Source organism: Cryptotermes secundus, unplaced genomic scaffold (genome assembly GCF_002891405.2).
Source record: "Cryptotermes secundus unplaced genomic scaffold, Csec_1.0 scaffold2493, whole genome shotgun sequence".
In the NCBI taxonomy this organism is placed as follows: Eukaryota; Metazoa; Arthropoda; class Insecta; order Blattodea; family Kalotermitidae; genus Cryptotermes; species Cryptotermes secundus.
Window position 1 is genome coordinate 230915 of NW_019718650.1, and position 14673 is coordinate 245587.

A 14673-nucleotide genomic window follows, 5' to 3' on the forward strand; every position below is an offset into this window, starting at 1 on the left:
TTAGTTCGGAGCAGACCACAAGTAATTGAAAGAATTAATCAGGATCTCAAAGAAACAGTGTAGAAGGGTGTGGATTACTTCTCCTTGATGAGAATGGGATTAGTGGCAGGCTACTGTGAACACCCTAATCTTCGGATTACATACAACATGGGGAATTTCTTCACCAGCTGAGTGCCTATTAGCTTCTGAAGAAAAACTCAAAGCTTGTCAGTCTGTCAATCAGTCAGTCAGTTATTTAAGCACTATTACTAAGTCTCATCTTAACCTTTAAGAGCCAAGCGACGCCATATGGCGTCATTAAAATAAAGTCAAGGGGACGAATGACGCCATATGGCGTCGCGCAGTCCACGCGTGCGGCCGGCTTTTTAAAATCTAATTTTAAGTTATAAATTCTTTTCTTACTTCCATTATTTTTGGTCACCAGCTTTATAAGTTGTCTCTCTTCCCACCTGCGTCGTCTAATGGAATGTTGGCTTCGTGTGGAAATCTTGGAAACTTCCGGAAATGCAGAGTCCCACATCACACTTCACGCACTTTATCCGGACGATTCTTCGTTTCCCATGCGAAGAGCACACTCAACACCTCAATTTCGAAGTACAGGAAGTCGGCCAGTGCTGTTGTTTGGCCTCCTCTATTCGAAATGACCCCGATGAAACGGCAGGGGTTCGACCCCTGGGCCGTTGAGGGCGAAGTGGACCCCTTCCAGCATGTTCCGCACAAGAGCGAGATGAAATTCTCTGTGTGACAACAGGATGTAACTGTTCAGATCCAGGAGATGGAAAAATAGTTTATTTGTCCATTTCCAGGTTCGACAACAGATGCTATAACTGTTTGCCACAGTTTGCCCACAGCTCCACCTGAATAATTATTCACACTCCTCTTGCCATGCTGGTGTGGTGGTCCCCAGGCTGCCGACGAAGATGATGGTTCTTCATCGACTTCAATTTCTGATTCACTTTCTTCCTCGCAACTCTCAGAGTCATCGGTACAACAGTCTGAATTGGTGTCATTTATAAGCTGATTCTCAATTTCAGCGTCTTCCAAATACGAGGCCATGGTGGACAGCTAAACACAACGCTAGCCTTGAATGTTCTGACACTGCTCGGCTATATTTCAAAACAGACCACTTCTTGTTTGGCTACGAGATAATACACAGTCAGTGTTTCTGCAAACGATTAGACATCGCCCACACTCGTGCTTACCGAAAGGAACCTACGAACTGGAGAATGATGAACGAAGCATAAACATCCGACCCTGTAGCTACACAAGCCATAGTTAGAGCATGATGTCACCAGCAGGCATTCAGACTGCAGAAATGTTTTGTGCAGGAACTGTATGCATTTTTGTGCACAGACGTTCAAAATTGAGGGAAAAATTTTTTTGGCATCAGTGTAAAAATTTTTAGATTTTAAAATCGGTAAATTACAATAACTGATTCTATATTCTTTCTAGATAAATGCAGCGTTTATTTCGTTCGTTTATCACAAAAATTGTAGAAATCACAGCATTTTGAGTAACATGATTACAATTTTTATTACTCTACAATGACGGGCATTTAAATTAAATCTGTCCCTGCTGCCACTACCGGAATTTAAATGGCCGTCTCTTAAAGGTTAATGCAGTTGGAAAGTGCAAATAACGATTCTCATATAAACAAAGTGCAATGTACTCACTTGGATGTTTCAGGAAGGCCAGCACTAAGCTCCAAGAAAACAGATAAATAATTTCCTCGAACAACTCCATTACCATCAGGGTACACTTTAAGTCTCCAACACAACCCATTCACATGTAACGGTGGTGAATACACAGGATCAGCCTTATGCTGCAACTGTGTAAATTGTTGCATTATGAAAGTGCTACTGTCATATCCAGGTACAATCTCACTGAAACATATGAATAACATGTCTGATTTAAATTCTGAAAATTAATAAATTATGGGAAAGAAAAAAGACAAGTTTTATAGTCAAAACTGAATTATGATGCCACCTCAGACAATCAGTACTCCTCAGTCAGTATTGGTGAAAAGTACAGCCAGCGCTACTCTATCCAATGGGCAAAGTGGATAGCTGCCCAGGGCCCCTACCACATAATTGTCAGTACCATGACAACAAATGTTAACAAACTATTTCAGAATATGTCAGAAACATAAGTGCAGACTTTTTAGCCAACATCATAGTAAGCTTTAATTAATTACATAGCATGTCACTACTATATAGACAAATAGTACCACATTCATTTTCACAGCTGGATATGTTGGAGTTCATAAACTTTAATGATATTTCTGTGTCAAGTTATTGCGTTACATAAGAAGCACAATTATTTGCCTTAATTGGAAATGATGAAGAAATATCAACTGTCTCTGACATGCCAAATAATGCCATAATTATGACAAAACATGCTAAATGAGCACCACTGAAGACAACAGGGGAAAAAAAGCTATGCATAAACAATGATGTTAGGTTCTATGGCTAAGGGCCAAAAATTATGTACATCATAACGAAAAGAAAAGAAAAAAACTTGCCCAGGGGGATACCATTGCTTGAATTCAAGAAAATGGCTATATCATGAAAGAAGTATTAACTGACTGGATTCCTGTCATTGGGAATTAAAACGTAGAGCATTCTTAGCATCAGATAGTTTCAAATGGTACCTCATGCCTGAGGTAAAACACAAGACTGCATTCTTGAATTCTGACCTAGTAGTCATACCTGGAGATATTATTTCTCACACACGTCAATAATGTGGTTAGTAAGAATCCTTTTAATGACCACCTCAGAAAACTATGCTCTGAGTTCCTTCTGTCTGGTAACCATTCTCACACCTTCTTGAAAACTGAGAAGCCCACTGTGGTCTTCTGTGCCAGTGGATTCTGGTTTCTTGGGAAAGATGACCAGAATTGACACTCAAAGGTTTAAAATGTACTGCCCATCACATGCCATGGACAGTAAGAAGAAAGATGTGATTTGGCAGGATTGCGGAGAAGACAGCAATGGTGACTATGAGAGTGGCAACAGCACTGTGACTGAAAGTGACAGAACTGACAACAGAAATAAAAATGATCAAACTTTCATTGTCCCAAGGGAGGAAAAAAAATATTACCGATTTTGCTGCGTAAATACGTCTAACCAAATAGGTACTTTTATTTTGTATGTAATTTTCATTTTTAACATAAAATGTTGGTAAAAAAATGTTTGTGTAGATGTTGCACTGGTCCGCAGTGGTAAAACAAATATTTACCATAATCTACACCCAAGTTCTTATAATCAGAAGGGTAAGAAATACATTGAAAAGTAAAAAATTATATATGTGGTCTGTCCAAAAAGAAACCAAACTTGTGAAATAGGGTTCCAACGAGCCAACACAGGTGACTCACAACAGTGGTGCTATGCAGCGGTGACCTTAAGCTTTAACCTGACACCTGCCTGATCACGCCACATCAATTAGTCATCAAGTACATGCAGTAGAGTGAACCTGTCTCTTGTGTCTTTTGTGATTTTTGCAAGTTGAAACATGAAGGACCTTGAAGGGCAACGTATTTGCGTGACATTCTGTTTCAAATTGGCAAAAACCTTTACAGAGACTTTTCATATGTTGAAGCAAGCTTATGGAGAGGATTCTTTACACCGTATACAATGTTACGAATGGTACCAAAGTTTCAAATCAGGCAGAACGTCCACCTAAGACAATCCCAAACCTGGATGGCCTTCCACATCAACAGATGATGATCATGTTGAGAAAGCGTGTGCTGTGATTCGTCAAAATCGCCACCTAACTGTCCATGAAGTTTCTGAAGAAGTAGAAATCAGTACAAGTTTGTGGCACACAATTTTGACCAAAAAACTTGAGATGCATCATGTTGCTGCAAAATCTGTGCCGTGTCTTTTGACAGGTGAGTAAAAAGCGAAATGTGTCACGATCAGTCAGGAACTGTTTGATCATTCAAATGCTGATGAAAAAATTCTGAAAAAGTAACAGGTGATGAAACGTGGGTGTATGGGTATGATATCAAAACAAAAGCTCAACTGTCACAGTGGGTAGGAAAATCATCATTGTGACCAAAAAAAAAGCACGCCAGAGTCGATCAAATGTGAAGGTGTTCCTGATGGTATTTTTTTTTTGGATGAGAAGTGCGTCGTTCATCATGAGTTTGTTCCACGTGGTCAGACAGTCAACGGACAGTTTTGCTTGGAGGTCATGAAGCGTTTGAGGGAGGCAGAGCAAAGGAAGAGGCCTGAGGGGTGGAGAAACAAGACCTGGATGCTGCAGCATGACAATGCACCTGCTCACATGTTGCTCATCCGTGAATTTTTGGCGAAGCATGAGACGACTGTCATCCCCCAACTGCCCTACTCTCCAGATTTGGCCCCTGCAGACTTTTTTTTGTTCCCAAAGTTGAAATCCACTCTGAAAGGTCGCCGATTTCAGACAATAGAAGAGCTAGAAGAAAATTCACTATGTGACCTATGCACTATCCTACAAAACGCGTTCCAGGATGCGTTCTAGAACTGGAAAAAACATTGGAAGCAGTGTATAGACAGTGGAGGGGAGGAGAGACAAGTCTTATTAATAATGTTGTATTTTAGTGTTCTGTTGCACTCGTTTTCATCCATGATATAAAGAACACATACATGACATAAGACACAATAACAGCAATACAGGATACTCGGAACGCATATTAAACACAGGACATGCATATGGTACAATAGAAAATACTATGGATATCATAGCAATGAAAAGAAAGGACAATATTTAAACACATTATAAAACTATCATATATACAGAACAACAAAGAAAAACACACATATGAACAATAAGGAAATATATAACCCAATATTTCAGGAATTACACACAATTTACACAGAACAACATAACACAACCCCACCACCTACCCCCACCACATCTACCCCTACCACGTCGTAACTCAATCACTATGAAGACGCACACACATCCAACATTACAACACTCGCAGATAAAAAGGGAATACATCACACAAGACACGGTGAGTACTAAACATTATAATACAACACATAACATATAGAAGCCAAAAGTAATAATAATAAGTACCTTTTTTCACGTTGCAGGTTTACACAGAATATAAGAAAAATGACCCCCATAGTGGAAGAAAAACATGCAAGTTTTAATTAAGACACATAAGATGAATAATCTTAACTAGTTTTAGTGTGTGTAAATTTATTATAGTTGACGAATATGCACTTTTTAAATAATTTTATAAAGAAATATAATGGCAAGCAATGCAACAGATTAGCATAATTAGGGCACCTGATGATGGCACGATGTTGCCGAAACATGTCGTGAAGTAACAGGTGAAATTGAGTGCACTACAAGACGGCCATTGTATACATATCATGGATGAAAGTCTTATTAAGTTGTAAGCTTATCAATAAATGTTTTAAAAAGAAAGTTCGGTTTCTTTTTGGACAGACCATGTGGGTGCAAAATACTCTTTTAATTTCAAGACCACATAATTTTGGGGACTTGTTTACATTTAAGCAAGTACAATACATGTTTCATTCTGTAGATACCGTGCTTGTTACCATGACATACAACATTTGATTCCTACGCTAAGTTTCTGAATATCTGACACATCACAAAAGGGCAAATGAACTAACCTCTGGAAAACCGCAGGCACAGGTGCAGTCACAAAGCTTGCCATGGGTTTCTTGCGCACTTGATGGATCATGCGTGAAAGATCACCACTCTTCATAATCAGTTCAGAGCGTGTGCAAGTATGAAACTGATGTTCAATATCTTGGAGCAAAGCTTCTAAGTATTCTGTTTCCTGTGTTAATGAATTTTTCTGGCCCATTAATGTAAGCAGTTTGGCTTTAAGTTGAGAGTCCAGGCGAGCAATCATTAGCTCCACAGCATTACGTATTTCACGAACACGTTCATCTTTGGCAGCACGAACAGATTCCACATTACGTTCCTGACAAAATACAAAAAACAGTTACCTGTGTACTCATTAAAGTACAGGGAGACTAGTTCACAGAGAATACACTAATCTATAAGACACATAAGATTCAGACACTGTTCTACTGCATGTGTTCAAGTGAAGCATGTGTTTCTTGTCATCTGGCATTTTAAAATTTGTATAATTTCTTTGTTATTGGACATAACTGTAAGAAACTTTCATGGTTCATCCTGCACACTTTGGAAATTTGTTTGTTGCCATTACCAATGCTGAATTGAGAAACAAGATGGAATTATACACAATGGATCAGCCTGTGCTTGTTATCAAAATCTTTTACTGTTCTAATGGTTCTTGTGCTGCTGTGGACAGACAATGCTGTCAACGGTTTTCTCTTCATGTTACACCATCAAGTGACACTATCTGCCAGACTGGTGAACAGTCTGAAAAAAAAAAAAACATTTTTATGACAAAATGTGTGAACAGATGTAAACATACTGTATCTGTTAGTACAGGGGAAGTAGTTTGTGTAGCACAGGAGGCAATAACAGGAAGTACAAGAAAAAGCATGTAATATTTGGCACAACAGATTAGGATCTCAACCATCACTACACGGAAAATGTGTTATGATCACTTTTTTTTCATACAAAATGAAACTAAGTCAGCCATTGTCAGAAGCAAGATGTTACACTTTTTCAAGGCAGTATGGAGTGCTACTGGAGGACAATCTAAATGTTGTGATTGTTACACTGTTCTCCAATTGACTTTCATTTGCATGGTTACAATAATAAGCAATGTTCAATTTTGGGCCTCATGCGAGGGTTGGAACTTTAATAGTGGCAACTATTTATTTACAACTGATAGAAAACAGATGCATGTTTCAAAGTTTTACTGTCCTTCTATGTAGTCATCAGCATTGTGTACAACCCGTTGCCAGCAATGTGGAAGTCGTAGGATACATTTAGCAGCGCCTGTTGTGTTGATAGTTCGAATGGAGTGGTCTACTGCCTGAAGAATCTCTGGAACACTTCTGAAGCGAATGCCACAAAGTGGTTCCTTCATCTTTGGAATCAAGTCGAAGTCACAAGAGCTTAAGTCTGGGGAGTATGGTGGATGGTACAGCACTTCCCAGCCCCTTCGATCGAACAAATCAGCCACAGCTTGCGCTGCATGCGGCCAAGCATTGTCCTGCAAAATGATGGGCAGGTTCTGGAGAAAGTGTCGCCACTTCTTTCTCAAAGCTGGTTGCAGATTGTGTTCCAAAAATGAACAATAATATTGCGCATTGACAGTCTTCTGTCAGGGAACGGTATGCATCAGGATAACACCATCACAGTCGTACACGGGAATCGGCAGAACTTTCACACTGCTAGGGTTCTGACGAACTTTTGATTTTCGTGGTGGTTCCACCTTGCCACTGTTCTGTAAGGCAATGCAGATTCCCTGCAAGCCTCTTGAAGACCTTGATGACACTGCCATGCTGTACGGCCTCTGGCACATTCAATCTTTATCCAACTCCACTGTTCCTGTTTCAAAAACATCGTGACAACGCTACATTAGACCGCCAGCTAACACGAGGCTCTGTTCTTCTTGTCACTGCGCATGTGCGTGATGTGGGAAGGGAGAGTCCATTTGCTCTGAGGTAAGGTAGGCATGTAACTGATGTGTGGTATAAGCGACATTCTTTGGTTCCATTGCATGGTGTCTCTACAGCAGTGTTGCCACTATTAAAGTTCCAACCCTCATACATCCCACAGCTTACCATTATCAATCCACTACATCCAGAGAGAGTTTTAGTTTAAAAAAATCTGTGGCTTTTAATCTGCAAGCGAACTATACCAACTGAGCAACCGCTGCTTTTCGGCAAAGTTAGTGCCAACTTATGTGGATAGAGGGTGCCACATGGTCAGCACAGTGGATTTCCATGGCCATTAATCTCGGTTTTCTAGACCGGAGAGAGTTTTAGTATAGCAAACAAATTTCCCATGTGCAGAATGATCTATGAAAGTTTCATAATACTGTGTTCAATATCAAAGTAGTTACACCAATTATCAGGTGTCATGAAAAAAAAAACACCTGTATCATCATGTACTCTTTAATATCTCTGTCTGTTTCAATGAGTACTGCTATGATGACTAACATGCATCTCCTGAAGAAACTTTCAGTACCCTGTAACAGCCTTTCAATGCATTAAAAATTAATTTTAAATAGAAACTGGATTAGACAGACACCTGCAATTTTAGAGCATAACAGCAAGCAGGAACTCTTCTTCTCCAACCCATTCATTCCTGATTATCCCAGGAATTACCTGTTAAGAATAACATATTATCCTTTAACTGAACAATCTGACAACAGGGCCCTCAAGCTGCTGGAAGAAGAAAGGGAACCTAACATGACAGACATTATTTTTCCATGCCTAATCTGTACTTTCTGATGTTTAAGTAAAATAATGTACTCTCACTTCTGAAATTTGAAAGGAAAGGGAATATAATTATATACCTCTGAATCTTCTTAAGGGACTGTCAAACAGAAAGCCCTCCAGTGAGAACTAATATGTGTGTGGTCACATGACCATATTCTAGTCTACCGAACCAAGTGAACAGTTTATAAAAACAGAAAACGGATTCTCTATTTGAAACTCATCTGTATCACTTTATTGTGTGCATTATATTTCTAAAATTATCATTTATATGTAATAACAAACATTTTTCATCCTGTTTTATGGAATCATGCACTCGTACATATACCTGACACTTCAATTATACTGTCACCTAGGCTAAGTACCTCAGAAGTAGGGAGCTGAGAAAGACAGCTGGCTGCTATCCAACATTTCTCCTCTGAATTGGTATCAAGTACTGAATGCAGGAGTTTTCCCTTCCTCAATGAATGAAGACACTTCTTAAGCCTATGATTTAAGTAAAATCAGGAACAAATTCATACTGACCACTTTCTGTACTAAACTCATTAATTCCATCAGCTGACGTCGCAACTGAGTCACTTCATCAACATTTCTCCTCTGAATTGGTATCAAGTACTGAATTCAGGAGTTTTCTCTTCCTCAATGAATGAAGACACTTCTTAAGCCTATGATTTAAGTAAAATCAGGAACAAATTCATACTGACCACTTTCTGTACTAAACTCATTAATTCCATCAGCTGACGTCGCAACTGAGTCACTTCATCATTTGTCCTCTGAATTGGTATCAAGTACTGAATTCAGGAGTTTTCCCTTCCTCAATGAATGAAGACACTTCTTAAGCCTATGATTTAAGTAAAATCAGGAACAAATTCATACTGACCACTTTCTGTACTAAACTCATTAATTCCATCAGCCGACGTCGCAACTGAGTCACTTCATCTTTGATCTGGGTGATATGTTGTTCATAAACTTCTTCCAGAGGTTTGAAGGTATGTCCTGAATGTGTACCACCCCAGAGAGCACACTGATGACAAATGCACCGCCGACAAGTCCAGCAGTACACTGACAGTTTTTCTTTATGGCTTTCACATCTACTGACAAAAAAAACAAGATTATTACAACACTTAACACGGCACCAGCAGAAGAAAATTAATATTAAAACACACTTTCAAAGGTATGTCATACCTGTCTCTATCACAGTCATCACCACGAGTACTTGTAAACCCAACTGCCTGCAAGGTATCCAACTGCTGTGTCACCTCTTCAACCCAACGACAGTTAACCAATTCATGAAGATGCAGCGATGCTCGGCAATGAGGGCATTGTGAACGTTGTTCTGTTAGCCATCGGCGAATGCAAACATAACAACACAACTTGGAGCAATGGGGGCAGAGATGAGCATCCCGCAGCTTCTCCATACAGATGAAGCAGCGGAAAACTTCTGCCAGAGTCTGAAGGAGAACCAAATATTTCAAAATAACATGAAAAGTAGCTGGTTTATTTTAATTTTAACTGAATGTTACAGTTTTGTTCACGTCCCAAACTGCAGCAACTAAGCCAGCCAGTACCTGTAGTTTATAAGCTTCTTGTCAAGCCTCTTGGATTCAGCATGCCCTGAAACAAACTTGTATCACCTTCATTGGCTGCAGCCTGTTGTGTGTTAGATATATACACACACACACATATATATATATATATAAATAACAAAAACAAAGTCCGTGGCCTGTAGTCCGCAAACAAACTACACCGACCAAGCGACTGCCACTTGTCGGCGAAGTTAGTGCCTACTTTAGTCGATAGAGGGTATCACGTGGTCAGTGCAACAGATCCCCATGGCCGTTAATCTCGGTTTTCTAGACAGATATATATGGGAATTATGTCTACCGTCAAACACAACAAACTCAGTTTTAATTTCGATCTTTATTGCTGCTACATCTATGTACACTGAACCACTGCATAGTGTAGAACACACTGAATGTATACATGCCCAGACAAAAAACACATATGCCATATTGTACAATTATATAAAGATACATATTGTGGGAATAGCATACAAATATCCACACACTAACAACTCGTACATCATAGTAACTTGTCTTTGGGCTTCACAACCAGGCTTACTGTGCATGAAGCTTCTGCAAAAAGACCTACAAACATACATACCCATTTTTCTACACTGTAGCAGGAAAACCTTAAATATTTAGGTTCACATACACATCCTTAACCTAGCATCAGAAACCAATTAATATTTTTTAAACATTTATAACATATTTTTAATATTTTCAATAATATATAAAAGACATTATAAGTTTTGATATATGATATACCTACATATTTATCTTTTATCTTATTTATGTATGTGCTACATCAACTTGAGGCAAAAGTTTTTATGTTAGTATATTGTCACACTGCACAGGCAACACGCAACGACATGCTGCACCGATAAGGATCCATACTGGTGTTTCAATGACTATACATATTCCTGTATATAACTTTCTGATGATGGTCTTATACAACCGAAACATGTAGCAGCAATAAAGATAGAAATTAAAACTGAGTATCTGTTGTGTTTGACGGTAGACATAATTCATATATATATATAGTATAAACGTGTATCAAGTTTTGAATAAATAAAAGTGTACTCATCTGGTATTTCTGTTCTATTTTCAGTGAGTACAGCATGGCATCACATTATAGAAAGGATGTGTTCTTGAAGGCTATCTGCATAGTGAAATTGTATAATGCAGACCCTAGTTTTCCACTGCCTCCCATCTTATAAGTGGAGATGTGTTGCCACAAGAAATTATTCTGTCTAGAGTCATAACAGAAGCATGCATTTTTTGTCTACAAGTAACTGAACTTGATGGCCTTTTCTAGATATCTTAAATGAGTGAAACACACTGTACAATTACAAATGTGATGAAAATAGCAATCACATTACCAGCCATCACCTATATTGCTGACACTTGCACAGGCAAGCCAATGGTCAGGTAAATGCCTTGCTGTGTCACCGATGCATGCACATATAACAAAACAAAAAATAAACTACATGGCTTTAGTCTGCAAGCGAACTATGCCGACCGAGCAACCGCCGCTTGTAGGCAAAGTTAGTACCAACTTCTGCAGATAGAGGGTGTCACGTGGTCAGCGCAATGGATCCCCAGCATGCGCATATACAACCTCAATTATTATTATTATTATTATTATTATTATTATTGCTCGAGCGCTCGGAGTGAGCGGACGTGTTGTACTGTGTGCTCCTGCTCCTACTGCTTGCTGCAAACATCAAGAACTTTTATCTCGTGAATCCAGTGTTGTGTTTCTGCGTGGCTTCATGGTCGCCAGCCAGGATGCTTGTCCAATATGTGACAAAGCCATTTTATGGAAAACAAAAATTTATTCGGTGTGGTGTATGTGATGTGCGATTTCACTGTGCGTGCCTGCAACTTGGAGAGGCCGAGCAGGCTACTCTAACCGCTGAGAGTGAGTCTGTATACAAGTGCAACGCGTGTGCGAATTCATCAGGCACTGATATGGATCCTACCAATTCACCAGGATCTCCATCTAATGAAGGAGGTAATGAAGGAGCTACGAGTTGTGCTTCATCCAACCAAGAGGTCTCTCCGCTTATATCTGTGAGTAATCAGCTTGAAGCTATTAGACACAATGGACAATGCACCGTGCAGTTAATTGAGTCCCTTGTGGATATGGTAACAAATCTGGCTAACGAGGTCGCCCATCTCAAAAATGCTGCTGAAAGAGGAAATTAGGAATCTGCATAGCCATGTTGAAGCCTCACCCAGGGCCCCTATGGAGCAGCGCATTCTGCTGGCAGAAACATCCCGCAAGGAAGCAGCCAGCAACCAGCGTATGCCTTCAGCTGCCCTCTCCACTCAGGCCTCGCCTGCTGTTCCTGCTGGGACAACCTTGTTGTACAGGGACGTCGCTGCGGTTGGGGTTTCACCCCCTGGGCCTACAGTGATACCTGATCCTGACGGATTTAAAACCGTTAGGTACAGAAATAGGACCACCACCAGCACTCCTGCTGCAAGTGCTGTTGTCAACAAGGTTAAGCTTCGCAGACAGCCCCTCATCAGTATTAGTAACTCGCAATCCTTGCCGGTCGTCAAAAAAGCTGAAAGATCCAAGGCACTATTTGACTCTCGGTTTAGCCCCGAGGTTACTGCAGATGATGTGCACAAATCATTGAAGGAGCAATTGAGTCTAAAACAGCTGGTCTGCACCAGACTCAAAACTAAATTCAACTTGTACTCTTCATTTCATATCTCTGTATTGGAAGACGAATTTGCTCTAATAAATAGCACTGGTGTCTGGCCTTCTGGTTGCCTGATTGCTCCATATTATGGTAAGCTTACTGCGGACCAGATATTTACTGCCAGCACACCTGAAGAGGCAGCTCCCACTGCTGCTGTTAAACCTGCAACGAATCCAGCGGATAACAATGGGGCCAACGGAGGCAGCTCGACATCCACTTAAACATGGCCTCTTTCAGTGATGCGAGCACAAGTCCTTCGGCCATGTCGCATCTGAATTTCGGTAACTCTCTTGGCATTTTTTATCAAAACGTTAGAGGTCTCAGGACCAAACAACTTGAATTTTATGACGTGTGCGTCTCCAATTACGACATAATTTGTCTGTCCGAGACATGGCTAAACGACCTGTGCTACGATCACAATCTGTTTCCTAACCAATACACCATTTACCAGCCTGACCGGCCGTATATAAACAAGGCTCGTGGTGGTGGCGTTTTAACAGCCATTACCACTAGCCTGGGCTCTTGCAGGCACAGGTATGATTTAGAACTCTGTTCTGAATGTGTGTGGGTCGAGGTTCCCACTGCTGATGGCATAAACATGCTTATTGGTAACCATTACTTCTCCCCTGACACCAAACCGGAAGTCATTACTGCCTACTTTCGACAACTTGAAAACAATCTAGACACGAACAATACTCGCGTCATATTACTCAGTGACTTCAATGCTCCTGGATTCAACTGGGAGAACGGGACACCTCTTTCTAGTTGTCATTATTATTCTAAACTCAAAGGGGACTCTATATACACCTCTACATGTTTTCTTGGCCTAAGGCAGTGCGTTGACGCTGTTGACACTGTTAACATGCTTGACCTAGTATTTGCAAATTTCACTGATCTAAAGTCTGTTCCTGCCAACTCTGGATTGGTCGCAACTGATATATAGCACCCTCCTTTGAATATTGATGTTCTCTTACCTAATGTTAACAGTAATTTAAAGTGTGAGTATAGTTATCAAAATTTCACAGCAGGGAACTACGCTTTGCTTTACAACATTCTATCAACTTATGATTGGTCAAGCGTGTATGAAACCTCTTCTGTTGACGTAGCAGTCGCCAGCCTCAGTGTTGCTGTCAGAAGTGCCATGGAGCAGGCAATTCCTTGTGGGTATCGCTACAAGTCTAAATTCCCTCACTGGTTTGCCTATACCTTAAGGCATTACATCATCAAGAAAAATTATTTCCACCGTCGTTTTAAAAAGAATCCTTCTGATTACTTTTACGACAGGTTTGCCTATTATCGAAAACTAGTTAAAAATACCATCAAGTCCGACAGACTTAGGTGGCTGAAGTCAGTTGATAACAATTTAAATTCACAGCCCCAACATTTCTGGAAATACATGTCTAATTTCAGAAAACATAGATCCGGTTCCATTCATCTAGAAGTTGATGGTACACACCTAGTCCAGCCCGAAACTGTTGCTGATGCATTCGCTAAGCACTTTCAATCTGTTTACAATAAACACTGCTCTAAGGTCATTCACCCTGTCTCGCAATCTTCTTAATTTTTATCCCTTGCCCCCATTTTTGATGCTGATGTCTACAAAGCCATCAAGAGACTAAAACCATCAAAATCTGTTGGGCTTGACGGTATTCCTGGTTTTATCATCAAAGGTTGTGCAGGTATTTTTATTCCTATACTTAGGCATATATTTAACTTGAGCCAGATGCAGCAGTATTTTCCTGCTGCATGGAAAGAATCTGCTGTTGTACCAGTATTTAAAAGAGGCAATCATGCTGCCGTGAGCAACTACAGGCCTATTTCTATTATCAGTAATTTCTCTAAATTGTTTGAATTCATTATTAATGACCATGTTTCTCATTTCGCTAAATTTAATTCCAACCAACATGGCTTTACCAGAACTAAATCTACAGTTACCAATTTGGTGACGTTTCTCGACTTCTTGACGCCTGTTGTCCGCGGTCAGCGTCAAGCTGATGCCGTCTATTTTGATCTTTCTAATGCTTTTGACCTCATCCCTCATAATATGCT

At 40.1% G+C, this 14673-nt stretch overlaps 1 protein-coding gene across 1 annotated transcript in view; it reads right to left on the reverse strand.

The window, feature by feature from the left end:
- LOC111864018 (E3 ubiquitin-protein ligase TRIM37) overlaps positions 1 to 14673 on the reverse strand; it is a 57829-nt gene that overhangs the window by 34744 nt on the left and 8412 nt on the right. The window contains exons 2-5 of the mRNA XM_023850944.2: positions 9534 to 9799; positions 9229 to 9439; positions 5631 to 5947; positions 1674 to 1883 (exon numbers count right to left, since the gene is read on the reverse strand). Coding sequence (XP_023706712.1) covers positions 1674 to 1883; positions 5631 to 5947; positions 9229 to 9439; positions 9534 to 9799 — 1004 coding nt within the window. The remainder of the gene's footprint in view (positions 1 to 1673; positions 1884 to 5630; positions 5948 to 9228; positions 9440 to 9533; positions 9800 to 14673) is intronic.